This window comes from Mustela erminea, chromosome 18 (genome assembly GCF_009829155.1).
Source record: "Mustela erminea isolate mMusErm1 chromosome 18, mMusErm1.Pri, whole genome shotgun sequence".
Classification (NCBI taxonomy): domain Eukaryota; kingdom Metazoa; phylum Chordata; class Mammalia; order Carnivora; family Mustelidae; genus Mustela; species Mustela erminea.
This window is the reverse complement of record NC_045631.1, coordinates 2,160,572-2,176,865: the sequence shown is the minus strand read 5'-3', so window position 1 is coordinate 2,176,865 and position 16,294 is coordinate 2,160,572. Positions and strand designations below refer to the sequence as shown.

The 16,294-nt window shown below is 61.3% G+C and overlaps 2 protein-coding genes and 1 long non-coding RNA gene across 9 annotated transcripts; 1 reads left to right on the top strand and 2 right to left on the bottom strand.

Annotated features, from left to right (window-relative positions):
- Window positions 1-1,399: 1,399 nt before the first annotated feature.
- Window positions 1,400-4,485, bottom strand: LOC116577591. The gene is made up of 2 exons (XR_004280543.1): window positions 3,915-4,485; window positions 1,400-1,942 (listed from the first exon to the last, which is right to left on the bottom strand). It is a non-coding gene; the product is annotated as an uncharacterized LOC116577591 (long non-coding RNA).
- A 47-nt stretch (window positions 4,486-4,532) lies between these two features.
- Window positions 4,533-8,911, top strand: PLSCR3 (phospholipid scramblase 3). Of its 5 annotated transcripts, none has more exons than XM_032321073.1 (8): window positions 4,536-5,025; window positions 5,288-5,523; window positions 5,619-5,661; window positions 5,774-5,994; window positions 6,255-6,416; window positions 7,958-8,119; window positions 8,203-8,272; window positions 8,561-8,911. In XM_032321073.1, exons 1-7 carry the CDS (start codon window positions 4,788-4,790, stop codon window positions 8,257-8,259), a joined length of 1,119 nt encoding a protein of 372 aa, XP_032176964.1. In that variant the 5' UTR covers window positions 4,536-4,787; the 3' UTR covers window positions 8,260-8,272; window positions 8,561-8,911. The 5 variants fall into 5 exon arrangements, with proteins under 5 accessions (XP_032176965.1, XP_032176964.1, XP_032176963.1 ...); XM_032321075.1 differs by having other exon boundaries at window positions 4,544-4,636; window positions 4,848-5,025; window positions 8,203-8,911; XM_032321076.1 differs by having other exon boundaries at window positions 4,551-4,636; window positions 4,844-5,025; window positions 8,203-8,911.
- Window positions 8,912-8,996: 85 nt separating this feature from the next.
- On the bottom strand, window positions 8,997-15,877 carry TNK1 (tyrosine kinase non receptor 1). 3 transcript variants are annotated; one of them, XM_032321069.1, is made up of 13 exons: window positions 15,804-15,877; window positions 14,372-14,572; window positions 14,174-14,244; window positions 13,856-14,047; window positions 13,500-13,655; window positions 13,091-13,374; window positions 12,630-12,903; window positions 11,383-11,477; window positions 10,914-11,078; window positions 10,563-10,648; window positions 9,944-10,242; window positions 9,766-9,861; window positions 9,424-9,629 (listed from the first exon to the last, which is right to left on the bottom strand). In XM_032321069.1, exons 2-13 carry the CDS (start codon window positions 14,547-14,549, stop codon window positions 9,516-9,518), a joined length of 2,010 nt encoding a protein of 669 aa, XP_032176960.1. In that variant the 5' UTR covers window positions 14,550-14,572; window positions 15,804-15,877; the 3' UTR covers window positions 9,424-9,515. The 3 variants fall into 3 exon arrangements, with proteins under 3 accessions (XP_032176961.1, XP_032176960.1, XP_032176962.1); XM_032321070.1 differs by lacking the exon at window positions 9,944-10,242 and having other exon boundaries at window positions 8,997-9,629; XM_032321071.1 differs by lacking the exon at window positions 13,856-14,047.
- Between the last annotated feature and the right edge of the window lie 417 nt (window positions 15,878-16,294).

Genomic DNA, 16,294 nt, shown 5'->3' with positions numbered 1-16,294 from the left:
CCCATAAATGCCCTCGGAAGGATCCTGTGACTCGTTAGGACCTCTGGTTGCGCGATCCAGCGGATGGCTTTCAATCTTGTCATCTTTGCCCTCTGTAGCATGGGACACAGTTGGCCACACGGTCCTCGGAACATGATCTTTTTTTTTTTTTTTAAAGATTTTATTTATTTATTTGGCAAAGAGAGACACAGCAAGAGAGGGAACACAAGCAGGTGAGGGAGAGAGGGGGAAGCAGGCTTCCCGCCGAGCAGGGAGCCCAATGCGGGGCTCGATCCCAGGACCCTGGGATCATGCCCTGAGCTGAAGGCAGACGTTAACGACTGAGCCCCTCAGGCGCCCCGACAACCTGTTGCTTCTCTGTCACTATTCCCGCTTTTCCCTCTCGCTGTGGCTGACCTACCAGCTTCCCCTTCGCCACCCAGTTTAGATCCATGGTTTTCAAATTTCAATGGAGAGTTAGAACACCTGTGTGTATGTATTCTAACATCAGCTTTGTTACTTTCCATGTTTGTGTGTTTCATTGAGTGCATATCTGTGTGGTGTGTTGGAGGCATGTGCTTAGTTTTTCCAAAGTGGTGTGCATTCAGAAAAAGTACAGGCCGTTTCTCTAAATGGAGGATTTTGGGGTAATCTCCGTGAGCCCCCATCTTCAGTTATAATCGGAATACTTTTTTTTTTTAAAGATTTTATTTATTTGACAGAGAGAGATCACAAGTAGGCAGAGAGGCAGGCAGAGAGAGAGGGGGAAGCAGGCTCCCTGCCAAGTGGAGAGCCCGATGTGGGCCTCAATTCCAGGACCCTGAGATCATAACCTGAGCCGAAGGCAGAGGCTTTGACCCACCCAGGTGCCCCAATCGGAATACTTTTAAACCTAGGATTTCTGTCTTCCGCCCTAGTCCCTTCTGAGCTCCGGACTCCTGTAGCAGCTGCAGTGTGCAAAAACGTTCCGTAGGGACCTGAAGAACACAGTGAGGGGGTGGGGGTGTGTTCCAGACCGGGGTAGGAGTTTTTGAGGCAGCCCTGAAGCAGACAAGAGCCCAGTGGACTTGTGACCTGAAAGAATTCCTGGTGACCAGGGGTGCCCGGGTGGCTCAGTCGGTTAAGCCTCTGCCTTCAGTTCTGATCATGATCCCTGGGTCCTGGGTTTGAGCCCCGTGTCAGGCTCCCCGCTCTATCTGACTGCAATCCCTCCTGCTTGTGCTCTCTCTCTGTCAAATAAATAAAATCTTTTAAAAAAAAAAAGAATTTTTGGTGAATGGCTTGAAGACCAGGAGAGGGTCATAGTGAAAAATGTGGATACCGGGGGCCAAAGGGTGGGGAGCCTCGGGCTGAGAAGTCAGGCTCTTCTGAGGGCAGTGGGGAGCCACAGAAGCATTTATATCCAGGGAGGAGGCATGAGTTGAGGTGTATTAGTACAAGATCACAATATTTCTTTATTTTAGTGAGGACGAAAATGCAGCCTCAGAGGGACCCCCCAGAGAGGCCCAGAGTGCCAGTGGCGGAGCCATCCCAGGATCCCCAGGCTCCAAGCACCCAGTCCAGGGCTCCTGCTGCATTTCCATCCTTCACCCCAGGCAGCACGGGGGCCGTGGGGGACCTCCACATGGAGGAGACCCCAACATCAGGAATGGCAAGCTTCCCTGTACTGTGATCTTTAACACCTGAGCTTTGACCCTGCCAGTGTGGGAGGGGGGCCCTTGAGGAACCAAGATAAATAAAGCCGGCTTAGTAATTGGTCCCTGTTATCAGAGCACTGCGGTTTCCAGTTCTTGCGGGTCGTACAAGGCAGCGGGAAGTGAAGCTAGCGGAGGGGAAGCAGGTTGTCCATATCACAGCCGGGTGTAAGCCAGGATCCAAACTCCCTTCTGTCCAGCTCCCCGTGATAAGTCCTTTCCTTCTTATACATGCCAAGACATTCAGACTTCAGCAGTGTAGACAGACCCTAGCAAAAGCAATTTGTTCCAGCGTGATAGGTGTTACATGTAGGTACAGAGGCGGGCTCCTTTTGCTTTGGGGGACTGGTAAGGCTTCTGCCCACCTGCGGGGCAGCAGCATGAATAGTTCACCAGAAGAAAAGGGACAAACCACACTGGGGACAAGTCAGGAGGGAGAGCTGGAGTTTCTGGAGCGCAGGATGGAGTAGGCAGGCAGGAAATGACCAAGCAGGAGGAGCACAGCCCCGTGAGGAAGGGCCTCCTGGGCCCAGCCGCAGTCAACTTTGCTTGCCCGTTTTCTCACATTCTGTACCCAAGCAAGCCATCAAGTCTAGTTGGCTTAAATGCAAACCCGGAATCTCACCACCTGCTCCTCACCTACCACTCCGGCCCCTGGTCCAAGCCCCCATCACATCCCACCTAGTTCTTCCAAGAACTTCTAGTTCTAGTTCCCTTGCCTGCCTATTCCAGACAGAACAGCCTGAGAGAGAGACACTCTGTGACATCGGGGTCCTCAGCCTTTAGCTGCACATTAAAATCTTAAGAAATTCTCAAAAAGGTCTCCTGTCTACATTGACCCCAGATATTCTAATTGAGTTGATAGGACCCGGGGCCCACGAAGAGGTATTTTGTGAAGCTCCCAGAAGATTCTCTCTTGTGGCCAGAGTTGAGGACCCCTGATTGAGTGTCAGTTTCCGGTCTCTGTCCAAACCCTGCAACCCTTCCCATCTCATTCAGTCCAATCCAGTGGTCTGCAGGGCTGTATGTGGTTCAGGCTTGTGTGACCTCTCTTACTTCTCCCTAGTTCCTTCCACTCCGGCCGCACTGGCCTCCTTTCTGTCCGTTGAACAGGTAAGGCAGGCTTCTCCCTTAGAGCTTTTGCCTTCGGCGTTCCCTTTGCCGGAAACGTTCTTCGGCAGAAGTCGGCCTAGCTTGATCCTTGACCTCTAGGTTTTTGTTCAACTCCCACCTCCTTAGTGGCACCTTCCTTGCCCATTCCCTTTGGTAGCGCCACTCCTGCCCACCACCCTGTATCCTCCTTACCTTGGCCCGTTTTTCTTCAGAGCACTGGTCACATCTGCCCTCTAGAATATTTTACATTTTTTGTCTCTTCTCTGCTAGAATGCAAGCCACGGGACATCAGCAATTTTTAATGTCTCATTTAACTGCTGTAGTTTCCTGGGCACCCAGGCGGCTCAGTCAGTGAAGCGTCTGCCTTGGGCTCAGGTCAGGATCCCAGGGTCCTGGGATCGAGCCCCACATGGGCTCTCCCTGCTCAGTGGGGATCCTGCTTCTCCCCTCTCCCTCTGTTCCTCCCCCTGCTCATGCTCTCTCTCTAATAAATAAAAAGCTTAAGAAAACAAACAAAAACCCTCTGTGTGTTCCTATCAATGCTGTCTGACATAGAGTAGATGCTCACAGAGTCTTTGTTGAGTAACTGAATTTCCGTATGTTTATATGGTTCCCGCCAAGTCGAATCTGAGGTACTAAGGGATACCAAGGGAGAGGTCAGGCACTTGGGTCTGAAGTTCACCATGACGAAAGCTGTGGCAGCAGCTGACCAGTCCAGAGAAACATGGACATAGGGGCAAAGGAGCCCCACCGTCACCCACAAACCTGCTTCTCCCTGTGTCCCTCTTGAGGGGTGACCCCAAGGGGTGACCTGGTCACCAGACAGGGACTGAACTCCTCACCTCCACATCTCACCCCTCCAACAAGTTCTATGTTACCGTCTAAGTGTCCCCCAAGTCTGCCACGTCTATCTGTCCGCACTAACACAGCATCCTCTCCCCCAGCGACTGTCCCGGGTGCCTGCACGGTCCACCTTCCGGTGTAAGTGGTTTCTCTAAAACACAGAATTGACCTTCTCCTTGGGTCTGAAAGTGTTGCGGTGGGCTCCGTGCGGTCCCCGGGGCCAAGTCCCAGTCCCAGCAGGCCCGTACACGTGCGCTGGCCTCGCTGTGTAAGCTCCTGTCTTACCGCTCGGCCCGTGGGGCCCCAGGCCCAGGGCTTCCTCGCAATTGCGCGCCTCTGCTCAGGACGCAGGAGAGGCCACTCTTCTCCGGAGGCTTTCCTGCCAACCGCGCTGCCTCCGCCCCCCTCCCTGCGCCGCACGGTCAACGCTGACACCGCTGGGCGGCCTGTCACCACGTGGTCTAGGGTTCCTGCAGGCACTACTGTAGTTGCAAGGTGTCTGAGTGGGTGACTGCGGCGTCACGGAGAGGAGCCCGCGAGGCAGCCCCCGGGAGGCCGAAAGGGAGCCGGGGACCAGCCCTGGAAGCCAATGAGGGAGTGTGAGGGTGTTCCGCTGCGTCAGCGGGGCCCGAACCGCCCTTGGGAGGAGGAGCCTGGGGTCCAGCGCCGCGCAAGCTGCCCTCGCTTCCCACCCAGGGACACGGAGCCCTCCGCGCCCGCAGACCTGGCGGGGTCGCAGGGCTAGGTCTCCGCCGGCAGCCCTCCCCAGGCGAGCGTCCTCTGGCCTGGGGCTCCCGAGCGGAGGAGGAGGGGACGCCGACCGCCCCGCGCAGCCCGTGGTCCACAGCCAGCGGAGAGCCGGCCTCCTTTGTGCGCAGGCGCGCCGCCCAGGCCGAGAGGGGCGGGGCCTGGACGGGTCGAGGGGCGGGGTCAGATCTCGGGCCCGCCTCCCCGAGCTCCTGTGAGCGACCGGGAGCTGGGCAACCCAGCTCTTCCAGGGGCTTCAGGTGAGCAGGGGGCACCGAAAGGTCAGGACGCCTCCCCGGAGGTCGGGCCGTTGGTCGGGCCGCGGGTCCATCTGTCCTGCCGTCTGCCAACAGCGGTCTCCGCGGAGAATGGGAGAACAAAGGAGGGGGCGGTTCTGGGGCCCCCGAGGGAATGAAGGGTCGCAGGTACCCCGCCCTGCCCGCTGACAGTTTCGATTTCTCCCTGAGTCAGAGGCGCCGCCCTAGAGACCCTGGGCTGGCGGCGGGCGCAGCAGCCTGTCCGCGTTTGCCTGTCCGTCTTTGTGTCTGTCTCTGGGTCTGTTTGGCTGTGCCCGAACTTGCCTCCGCCGCTCAGACTGAGCCTCCCGGACACCCCGGTATCCCGCCAACTACCCCCTCTCCCATGGCAGGTAAGTGGGCGCCGGGTGGAGGGTCTCCGTTATCCCCCCACGGACTCGGGAGCCGGGCGTCGAACCCATCCTCCCGGAATGTGCTCCGACTGGCTGCGTGGGCCCCTCCCTTCCTCCGGGAGCCGCCGCCCTGCTCCCCCGCCGCATCTTTCTCCGCCTCTTCCCATCACACTCCCCCCTCCGCAGCCTCGCGGCCCGGCGCCTGGGGGAAGTGGGTGAGGCCGCGGGTCCCCTTCTAATCCACCCCTGTCCCCCTCGACAGGCTACTTGCCCCACAAAGGGCACGCCCCTTCACCCCCACCTCCCTACCCTGTGACCGCGGGGTACCCGGAGCCGGCCCTGCACCCTGGGCCCGGGCAGGCGCCAGTGCCCGCCCACGTACCTGCCCCTGCGCCCGGCTTCTCTGTCTTCCCCTCGCCCGGCCCCGGAGCCCCAGGGCCTGCCGCCCCCTTCTTGCCACTGCCGGGGGTGCCTTCCGGCCTCGAATTCCTGGTGCAGGTGAGTGCGAGGGAGGAGGAGTGGCGGGATGAGGCGGGGAGCCTGGCGTCCAGGCCAACCCGCTGACATCGCCGCCCACCCCACTCTCTTTTCAGATCGATCAGATCTTGATTCACCAGAAGGCTGAGCGCGTGGAAGGTGAGTGGAAGGGGGAGTAGGTTGGGCCTCATGGCGCGGAGGGGGGGGGGCGCGGAGAGGGTGCGCTCTCAGGGGTGCCAGTGCCTGAGCTTCGGCCTGTCCCCCGTGGCAGCGTTCCTAGGCTGGGAGACCTGTAACCGGTATGAACTGCGCTCGGGGGCCGGCCAGCCCCTGGGTCAGGCGGCTGAGGAGAGCAACTGCTGCGCGCGTCTGTGCTGTGGCGCCCGCCGGCCCCTGCGTGTCCGCCTGGTGGACCCCGGTGACCGCGAGGTGCTCCGCCTGCTCCGCCCCCTCCACTGTGGCTGCGGCTGCTGCCCGTGCGGCCTCCAGGAGGTGGGCGGGGAGGGCCGGGCCGAGGAGGGGTTCGGGCGGGGGGCCAGGCCATCGTGGGGAGGACCACTGACTGAGCACGGTCCACTCGAAACGAGGCGTGGGCTCGGGCCGGTGAGATGGGCGGCCGTGAGGTTGGTGACAAGTGGTCTAGCGAAGGGGGCGGGAGGTCTTGTGCGGGGAGACGGATGACGGAGCCTGACCTGTGAGAGCTTGGGCCGGGGTGCCCTGGCTCGGCTGATCCTGTCTGCCTCCCACTCCAGATGGAAGTCCAGGCTCCCCCCGGCACCACCATTGGCCACGTGCTACAGACCTGGCACCCCTTCCTCCCCAAGTTCTCCATCCAGGATGCTGATCGCCGTACCATCCTGCGTGTGGTGGGGCCCTGCTGGACCTGTGGCTGCGGCACAGACACCAACTTTGAGGTACCGGGAGTAAGGGGAGAGTCCTGGGACCTCCGTAAAGCCAGATGGCAGCTTCTGTGAGGTGGGATGGCCAACACGAAGGTCAAGACCCTGAGCTCTAACATCCAAACCCACTGTGACTCGTACCACACTTCCAGGGTTCCTCCACTCAGGAAGGGATGTCCCTGTGGTCCTGAGAAATGAAAGCTTGGCAAAGAAGTGTTTTCTTAGGGACCAGTGCTGATGGTCGCTGGCAGCCCTGTGTGGAAGGGGAAAGAGTCTAAAGCCAGGCCCGATTTAGGGCAAGTCTGCTGTGGGCTGGACCCACGTGGCTCCTTTGCAGGAGTCTGTGAGCCCTGACCCAGGAGCAAGCACCAGACTTGCTAAGATCCTGCTGCTTGCCCCGCCAACCTAGAAGTCCAAACAGCCCCTCCAACCGGGAATCTGGGTGATCTATATCCCTGTCATCATGCATTTCTGTCATCCGCCGGGAGAGCCCAAGTGCTGATACTCTCAGGGGAAGGTTTCTAGAAGACAGGTATCTCACAGACACTTGAGTTCCCTCAGGGATAATCACCCGTACAGATAAGGAAGGGATAACAGTTAGAAGCCCACAGACTTCCCAAGGCTGTTGATGAGGTGTCTGGCCTAAGCCTGCTTTTAAAACCGAGTCACCTTGGTGTGTGGGTGGAGGTTCCATGATGGGACGATCACTGGTGAGCTCTGGATGGGAACAGGGAGACCTCAGGGCCCTCACAGGGCCAGTCTCCCTTTTACCTAACTGTGAAGGATCCCTATTTGGGGCTGCAGTTGGGACCCCAGGGCTGGCAGGGAGAAGCCCTTCCTCATCTTGAGACTGGTCTGCAGGAGTGCCCCAGCTCTGGGAGGCAGTGGGGGAAGGTGACGGGATGGGCATTGTTCCAGTCATGAAGACTAAGCCTAGGAAAAGGACCGGGGGATCACTGTGAGTTCCCACCCACAGCGGCAGGGGCTCTTGCTGCTGGGCCCAGGGAGGCCCGTGAAAATCTGGGTCCTCACAGGCCACATACTGCTGCCCCCATAGAAGCAGGTGGATGAAGCTGCTGATGGTGGACAGGGTCTGTCCTACTTTGCAGATTCGAGGAAAACCACACCTTCGGACAGCCACAGCCTTCCAGGAGCCTGGGGGGCTCCTAGAGCTCAGCCTGCCCAGCCCCACTTGACCAGGCTACTGTGTTCAGGGCATCCAGGGCACCCACCATGGGTGCCAGGTACTTTGGTAACCAGAACAAACCCAGCGGGCAGCCCTGTGCTGAGATGAGCCCATCACACTTACACGTGTGCCACCGCTGATGTTCTGTTCTCATGTGAGGCCTTTTAAGAGCCACACATCAGACCCCAAATTCTGATTTTTGCTATACACACGCAGCATGACCTAGGCTGACTCAGTTTCCCCCGATGTCACGTGGAAACCTGGGGCTGTCGGAAGGATTCCCGGAGTGGAGGGCCTGCATGGTTCGTGCGGGGTGATGGTGGGGGGTCAGTCGCATCCTTCCCAGTTGGGTTCTGCCCCCCACCCCCAGGTGAAGACCCCGGATGAGTCCCGCAGTGTGGGCCGCATCAGCAAGCAGTGGGGGGGGCTACTCCGAGAGGCCCTTACGGATGCAGATGACTTTGGCCTGCAGTTCCCGCTGGATCTGGATGTGAGGGTGAAGGCTGTGCTGCTGGGAGCCACATTCCTCATCGTGAGTTGGCCGCCCCGCCTCCCCTCCTGCCCCTCTGCTCTCACGCCAGGCTTTGAGCTCTGGTGACAGTGCCCTCCCCTCAGGACTACATGTTCTTCGAGAAGCGAGGAGGCACTGGGCCTTCGGCCATCACCAGTTAGAGGCCACGTCAGGGTGAGGAGACCGTCACCTCAACGGGGATCCAAGATGGCGGCCTGCCCCAGCCCCTCCTCAGAGGCAGCCCCTTCCCTTAAAGCACACGACAGGGGACAGACAGGGATGGCTGAGAGTCTAGGGGCCACGCGGCCCTACCCCTACCCTCATTCCCCGGCCTCCTTCGCCTCGGTCCCCAAAGAAGAGTATATAGGAGAGCCCTGCCCCTGCGACCTCCCACCACCGTCTCTGGCGAGCCCCCAGCGCGCAGGCATATTCGCTTTCAGACTCTCCCTCACCCCCTACCAGGCCTCTGCTCCACGTGTGGTCTGTGGAATCCAGAGCCCTGGGGTTTTCTGACAGAGCTGGGGCTGGGGCCCTGCAGCACCAAAGACGGTGGCGAAGGCCGCTCTCCCCCCGCACCGGCTTGGCCAGGGAGTCCAGCCTGAGACTGTGGGCCTCTGAGGGGGGATCCCCGCCTCCCCGTCAACAGCTGTAGGGCCTGCCCTCCGGTGCCAACGTCCTTCCCCCTTGGGCCCTGCCCGCAGTCGGCGCTTAGCAGCTCCCGTGCCTTACGCAAGCATCCCGTCCTTTCCTCACCCGGGGAAGGAGGCTGCACCTTTGTATGTTATATTCATATAAAGTTTGTAACTTTTTGGATACTGGGAGATGTATGTCATGGGAGAATAGAAGCATGGGTGTGGGAAGAAACCCAGGGAAATAGGTGGGCCTTTGGCGGGCGGTGGGGGGGGCTGGCCCGTTTCACCATCCAGGCTGCCCAGGTCCAGTGTCCTTGAGTTCAAGAAGGCAACGCCATCCTCCATCATGGCCCCGGACCTAGCCAAGCAGTCTGGGCCACGTACCCCGAATCCAGAGGGAGGCGTCTGCCATCTGGGATGGCTGTGCACACAGAGTCTGGCGTGGTGGGGCCTGGCCACTCCGGATGGCTGTTCCTAAGGTCCTCCTGAGCAAGCGTGTGATGGGGGACAGCTCTGTCTCTCCAAGTTCTTTTAGTTGGGAATACGGTAGGCAGACCAGACTAGATCCTTCTATGAACCAGCCAAGGAGGCTGGAGCCTTCAGAGGCCAACGGGTACGGGAAAAGATGCTCGCCCATGCCCGGCCCCAGCTCCTGCTGCAGCTGCCTCTGGCACAGTCTCCCCATGGAGGAAGTTCTGCCCTGGTGGGATCCGTTCTGGTTCCGCTTGGTCCCACACGGCCAGGCCGTCCATCCAGGCCGGTATCCGTGCCCAAGGGGGCAGCGCTCAGGGCCGAGCCAGGACATAGCGACTGGCCGCAGAGAGATCCCACTGGTAATGCTCCAGGATGCGTCGGCAGTCGGCTCTGGACCGGCTGCTCAGATGGTAGAGCTGCTCTACCTGCGGGGTGGCAGGAGGGACAGTGAGTGCCAGGTGGGGGGGGATAGTGAGTGCCGGGCAGGGGGGACAGTGAGTGTTGGGCGATGGGTGGGGGCCGCGGGAGCTGCAAGAACCAGAGAGCAGCATCCGGCTTTACCTTGAGGTTCCGGATGGCAGAAACCACGTCTCCCCCAGTGGCCCTCAGTGCCGCCTGGCACTCCTGGTGGGTGACTCCGTGCACGCTCAGCTCCACCTGCGGGGCACAAAGCCTCGCTCAGGCCGCTGCCCCAGCCTAGAGCCCCCTCCGGACACCAGCCACATCAGGGAGAGCTCACCTCCATGACCCTCCTCTGTAGCTCGGGGTCTGGCAAGAGGCCTCCAGAGGGGATGGTGGCTTTGCCAGCGGCAGGTGCTCCTGAGGGCTGGCTGTGGGGGGGTTCCCTTTTGGGCCAGGGAGGCCGCTCCCTGGGGGGCTGGCTGGGCTGAGAAGGGCTAGAGGCAAAGGGAGTCCGGGATGGCAGGCCTGGGGGTCCCTGGGGCACAGCTCTGGCATGACGAAGTTCAGGGGGGCTCGAACCACCCCCTGTGGGGCGGGGGCCCAGGGACAGAACAGACTCCAAACTCTTGGAAAGGACTGTACGTTGAGAAAAAAAATAAAGCTTGAGAGGGAGCACAGGCGCAGGGCCCTGCCTTCTCCCCACTCTGTGCCCTGCTCTTGGGGTGACCCTCGGCTAGGGGTGCAGTAGGGTATGCCCAGCAGACACCCAAGTTGAGGCAGGGGAGGCCCCAAAAGGCCGAGCTGGCAGGAGCTGAAAGTGGGGTGGGCGGTCCCTCAAGTCCAGCCGGGCTGTCCAGTCAAGTGCGCCAAGTTCGGGACTCCAGGCAGGGGGATACTCAGAGAATCGCTCTTGATCTCGAGACCCCAGAGGCCAGGTCCCCATCAGCCATGCCTACCTTTCATCCTCTGCAGGGGCACATTCCTGTTCCTTCTCTGGGCCCGTGCAGGAGGTAAATCCTGAAGCTTTGCCTTCCCTCTGTCCCTGTGAGAGACAGGGATCCCATTCACTCCACACCCCCACCCCTGACCCACCTAGCCGTGTCCCCTACCCCAGAAATGTTGGGGGGCTCTCCCAGGCAGGCGGAGACTCAGAGGGGACCCTCCAGCTGGGAGCCGAGCCCAGCCTTCCCTCCAGCCTCACCCGGGCCCCCTCCCCAAGCTTCCTTTCCAGAGAAGTTGCAGGACGTGGTTCCCCCAGCCCAGCTGTGTCCCCCCACACACCCCACCCCACTGTTTCAGGTGCCTACCCATTTCCGCTTCCCTGCTGTCGCTCTCCCTGGGCAGGGGAGACCCTCGGGACCAGACGGGTGGCTGGCGGGCCCCCCCCGTCTGCCAGCGTCACCGCCGAGGCTGGGAAGCTGCCCACTTTGAGTGTCCGGCCATTCTGGCCTTTCCAGGTTGCAGAGTCGGGGCTGTGGGAAGAGGCACTGGTGAAGGCGCCAGGCGGGGGCTGGGCCTGAGCCCACATTCAGCTCGCAAGCATCTGCCTGGAGGAAGGGAAGCTTTTTTTCTCCGGAACACAAAAGGGCTCTATGGGCTTGGTGGCTCCAGCCGGAGGCCACCACGATGGTAGTGCAGCTCTCGGGGTCCAGTGGGGTAGAGGGGAGGCAGAGGAGCCGGGTTCAAGGAGCTGAGGAGCAGCAGGTCGGACCCGCATCAGGAAGGTTGGCTGGGAGTCCTCCTCCTGCTGACATGTGGGTGGCATGAGGCTCTCACCTGCCCTCGATGATAGTGATGAGGTCACCAGTCTGCATCCTTAGGGCGCCTGGCTCCATGACATCCTGGACACAACGTCCCTCAGGAGGCCAGGCCTGCAGAGACAGGAGGAGAGGGTATCAGGGGGTGTGGCCTGAGTCCAAAGGGTAATTTCCTGGGAGCAGGGAAGAAAGGAGACTCCTCTCTGTTCTTGCCCCCAACAATGAAACCCGTTCCAGCTATGTCCTCCGTCCTGGGCCCAGGGTGGGACTGTCCCCGTCCCCTGGTTGTCATCCAGGAGGGGAGGCAGGCCTGGAGTCCATGCCAAGCTGGGCACAGCCCAGGAGTCAGTGAGCAAAAAAGGGGGGCCCTGTCTCTACCTAGGGGAACCAAGGCAAATGTCCCCTACCCTGCTTTTACTCCACACACAGTTCTGCCTCTCGGGGCCTCCAGAATTTTCCATTTCTTTCTGGCCCCACTGCCTTGACTGTGAACCAGACATCGGCATCATTTCATTCCTGCTTTGGAGCCCATCACCTACCTGCTCTTCCCATGTTCAGTGTCCTGCCTCCTATCCCTTCTTGCACCAAGCCAGAGCGACAGAGCACATAACGTGGGCTTGTGACCCACTCCTGCTCAAAACCCTTCCATGGCTCCCAGGTGCCATCGGAGTAATGACTGAACTTCAACAACAGAGTTCAGTGATTTGGGTCATTTCACTGATTTAACTGACCTAAGACTGCTCCTCTGCTTACTCCGTGAATTTAGGCAAAGCCCTTCAATGTCAATGCCATAACTGCCCCATTGGTAAAGGCCACAAAACAGTGGCCTTCCTGGATGGTGAGAATGAAGTAGTGGTGCAGGAAGATAGTCTAAGTGTCTTAGTGTGGTACCTTCCACAGATCAAGCACCCTGCATTAGGTCTGGTTATCTATGGCTCCTTCCTCATCCCTGCACGGCGAGCCTGAGGTCACCTCGCTGTCTTCCCTGGGTTGCCGGCTGAACTGCTTTAACGTCTGCCTGGAGACACCCACAGCAGCCCGCTGCTCTGAGCACCCCCTTTTCTGGCCCAGCCCCCAGCCCTTGAGCCCGCATCTGTGTAGGCCAAACTGCCTCCCCAGGGCTCCGAGCACCCTGCAGGTAGAGCCCGAATCTGCTGGTCTGTCCCAGACCCCAGCCCGGGAATTATCTGTTAGTCTTGTGCGTGCAACTCTGGGAGAAAACGGGGAGGTGAGACGGGGTGTGTGGGGGGAGGTAGGGGCTCCCACCTCTTGGAGCAGCCCCTCCAGGTAAGAAAAGCTAGGCCGGTCGGCGGGGTGGGGGGCCCAGCAGCGCAAGGCGACGGCGTAGAGCGCCCTGGAGCAGAGGGGAGGCCGAGGCAGCCGGGCCCGGTCCTGCTCCAGCCGCTGCAGGATGAGGTACGGCGGGACCCCGGCCCAGGGCTCCTTGCCCCGGGAGAACATCTCCCACAATGTCACCCCAAACATCCACACGTCGGACGCAGAAGAGAAGGCCCCCTGGCGCAGGCTCTCCGGCGCGCACCTGCGGAAAACTCTGCTGAACCAGGCCGCCGAGGGGGCGGGGCGCGTTTCCCCCACGAGCGACCTCCACCGCGCCACCACCACCCTCTGTGATCTCCTTCCCAAACCCTTCCGAATCCTCGTCCCGGCCTACTCTGGGGGCCTGGCGCGCCCACGCCGCCCGGATCAGCGCCCCCTCGGCCCCTCACCAGGCGTAGGGGATGGGGCGGGGCCCGCCCATGACGTAGCGGCCCCGGGCGCCGCGCAGCGGCCGCACCAGCCCGAAGTCCGCCACCTTGACCGTGCGCGGGGAAGCCAGCAGCAGGTTGCGCGTGGCGAGGTCTCGGTGCACCAGCCCGCGGGCCCCCAGGTACGCCATGGCCCCTGCCAGCTGCCGCAGAAAGAGGCACAGAAGGGCCACGGGCAGCGGGGGTGTCGGGGCCGGGGTGGTCAGGCGCGCGTGCAGGGAGCCCAGCGGCGCCAGCTCCATCACCTGCCGGAGCGCGGCGCCGCGTGAGCAGAGGTCTGACCCCCTCCCCGCCGCCCACCCCGGCCTCTGGCCCCCTCCCTCCCTCCCATCGCGCCCCTGCCCTGGGAGCTGCTGTCCGGCCAGCTCACCATCTGCAGAGGCTGGCCCAGTACGAGGCCGTGCAGACGCAGCACGTGTGGGTGCTCCAAGTTCATCATGACGGACACCTCTCGAAGGAAGTCCCCCAGCTCTGTGCCCACGGGGCCTTCAGGACCCACCCGGAGGGACTTGACAGCTACTGGGACCTGGGGCATCACAGGGAAAGGACACTGGCACCCAGAGCAGAGAGGGCATGCAGGGCAGAGGGGAAGCCAAAATTAAAAAAGAAAGGAAGGAAGGAAGGAAGGAAGGGAGGGAGGGAGGGAGGAAGGAAGGAAGGAAGGGGCAAAGACCAGACCGGTGGCTGGCCCCAGAACCCAGAATGAAGGAGGCTCCCTGGACTCACACTCTGGCCACCAGGCAGTGTCCACAGCCCTCGGTGCACCACGCCAAAGCAGCCAGAGCCCAGCAGTTCCCCTCTGCACACAGCACCGTCCGGGATCAGACACTTGAGTCCCCCCTCGGGCTCAGGGAGGGACAGGGGGCTGTCAGGAACTGAGGTGGTGTCCTTCTGCTCAGGTGCTAAGCCCCCAAGGATCTGAAGCAGGGGTGGGAATTAAGTGTGTGGAACCCTGTACCACTCCTCCCTGACACTTGGCCTGCCCCAGTTCCGGGCCTACGCTGGCCCTTTAAGCCTGTTACCCCCCCACCCCAAAACACACACCTTGTAGACCCAGTTCTTTGACTTGAGCCCCGAACGGTGCTTCTTCAGAGCCTCAGTGAGTCTGCGCTGGGCTGGGGAAGGTCCGAATCAGGGCACGTGGGTGTTACATGATGGGCTGTGGGGGTTAGTTAGGTCGGGACGCAGGAGGATTTACAGGGCAGAGGAGGGCTGGTGGGGGGCAGGCCAGGGGCCCCTTACCAGGCCGGCCCATTCCAATGCCATCCAGGTCCTCGGGCCTGACAAAGTCAAAGTGCTCCGGCCGGGTCACAGTAAGCTCCTCGAGGATGGGTCGGTAGAACTGGGCCAGCTGGATGTCCCGGAGCAGCCTCAGCAGCCACATTGAACTCGCCTCGGGGACCATGTCTGGAGAAGGCATCCCGGAGGTCCATGCATCCAGCTCTAGACACAAAGCCAATGGGACTCCCAGACAGCAGAAATGGGGCCTCGAGATCCACCCCCACCCCCGACCCCATCAGACACACTCAGGTGCAGTGGGAGGGATGCATCAAAGAATGGCAGGAATCGGGCCACTCCCACAAACCCCAGGAAAAACCCTCCCCACACCTACCTACGGTTCCCACCTCACACTTGAGATCCCAGAGCTCTGCAGACCTGACATATGTTCCTCTTCCCACTCTTGAGATAGGACGGCACCCTACTCCTGGACCCCTAGGACACCCAGGTACCACATCCCTGCTGGGGATGCCCAGATATGCTAACTACACAGTGCCTCCGCCCTGCCGATGCGCGTGCCCAGACACACAGGAACCTGCCTCCACACTCGAAACACTGCTACACACACACACACACACACACACACACGGAGACCTACAGACATGCTGCAAAAGAGGGCTGAGCCACCCAGACACATGGCCTTTCAAGTCCGAGAGTTCCAGTAACGCTGCCGTGAACCATGCCTGCACGCCTACCGGTGACACTGAAGTTCACGGCCTCCGAGATACACCGCCCCACATGTCGGAGACATCAAGGTCCACAGAAACACACAGCACAAGAGACGACCAGGGCCCGTGCGCACACACTCCTCAACTACGCGGGCATACGGCCCCTCGGCTCCGAGATGCCCAGGCTCACCGCCTGGTCGGCACCCGAGACAGCCACGCCTGAAATCACTGGGTATTTGTGACCGGCGGTCAGGTGCAGGCTGAGCTAAGCTCGGGCACTGCCCACGAGCCAGGTGCTGCCGGGTGCACAGTCCCTTCCACACCCACCTGCGCTCAGCTGCAGGAGCCCTGCCCGCGCACCTGAGTCACTCAATCCGACCGGGCTTCCAGGCAACTCCCCCAGTCTGAGCTAACCAAGGCCTGGAGCTGTGGGCGCTGCCTGCACCGCGCTCTCCCCTACACGCACCTGGACGCCCCCCTCCACCTTTAGTTAAACCCTGACGAAGGGCTGAACTAGGGACAGGGCGCGCGGAGCGGCGAGGAGGGAGGAGGCCGGGACCCAGGGAGACCGCCAGCAAGGTGAGGTGGGGACAGTACCCGAAGGGGGACGGGAGGAAAGGCGGCCGCGGAAGGGAGGGGAGGCGAACAGGGTATCCGCGGACGCACCCCAAGCGACGGCCCCTCCTGCGGCCCCTGTGCCCCGCCTCCCCGCCCCGCGGGACCCTCACCTGGCGAAGGCGGAAGCGGCGGCGGCGGAACCACCCTGGCCACCAGCACTAAATCCCGGGGGGGCGGGACCACAGCCGCGGGGGCGGGGCCGCAGGCCGTAGGGGCGGGGCCTGGCGTCGCGCTGGGGAGCCCTACCACGCTCCTCGCCCCCAACCCGGGAAGGCCTGAGGCGGGGGGCGGGGGACGCCTCCTCCTCCGGGCCAGACCCGGAGAAACCCTTCTCCCGTCTTTTCCCTCTCTCATCCTCTACATCCTCTTTCCCGCCTCTTCCAAAGAACTTTTCATCCCTCCCAGGCTTCCCGGGACCGTGGGGTCCTGTCCCCCGTGTCCCCTCTCCCCAAATCTTTCACCTCTCCCGGCCAGAGCCCCACCCCTTACGCGGATCAGCACCAGATGGAGAAATGCTGCCCAGGCCCTGGGAATGTGAGGCTAAACAGGACCTTGTCCCTGCCCCCTAGCAGGGGAGAGGGCGTCCTAGCCCCCATATGGG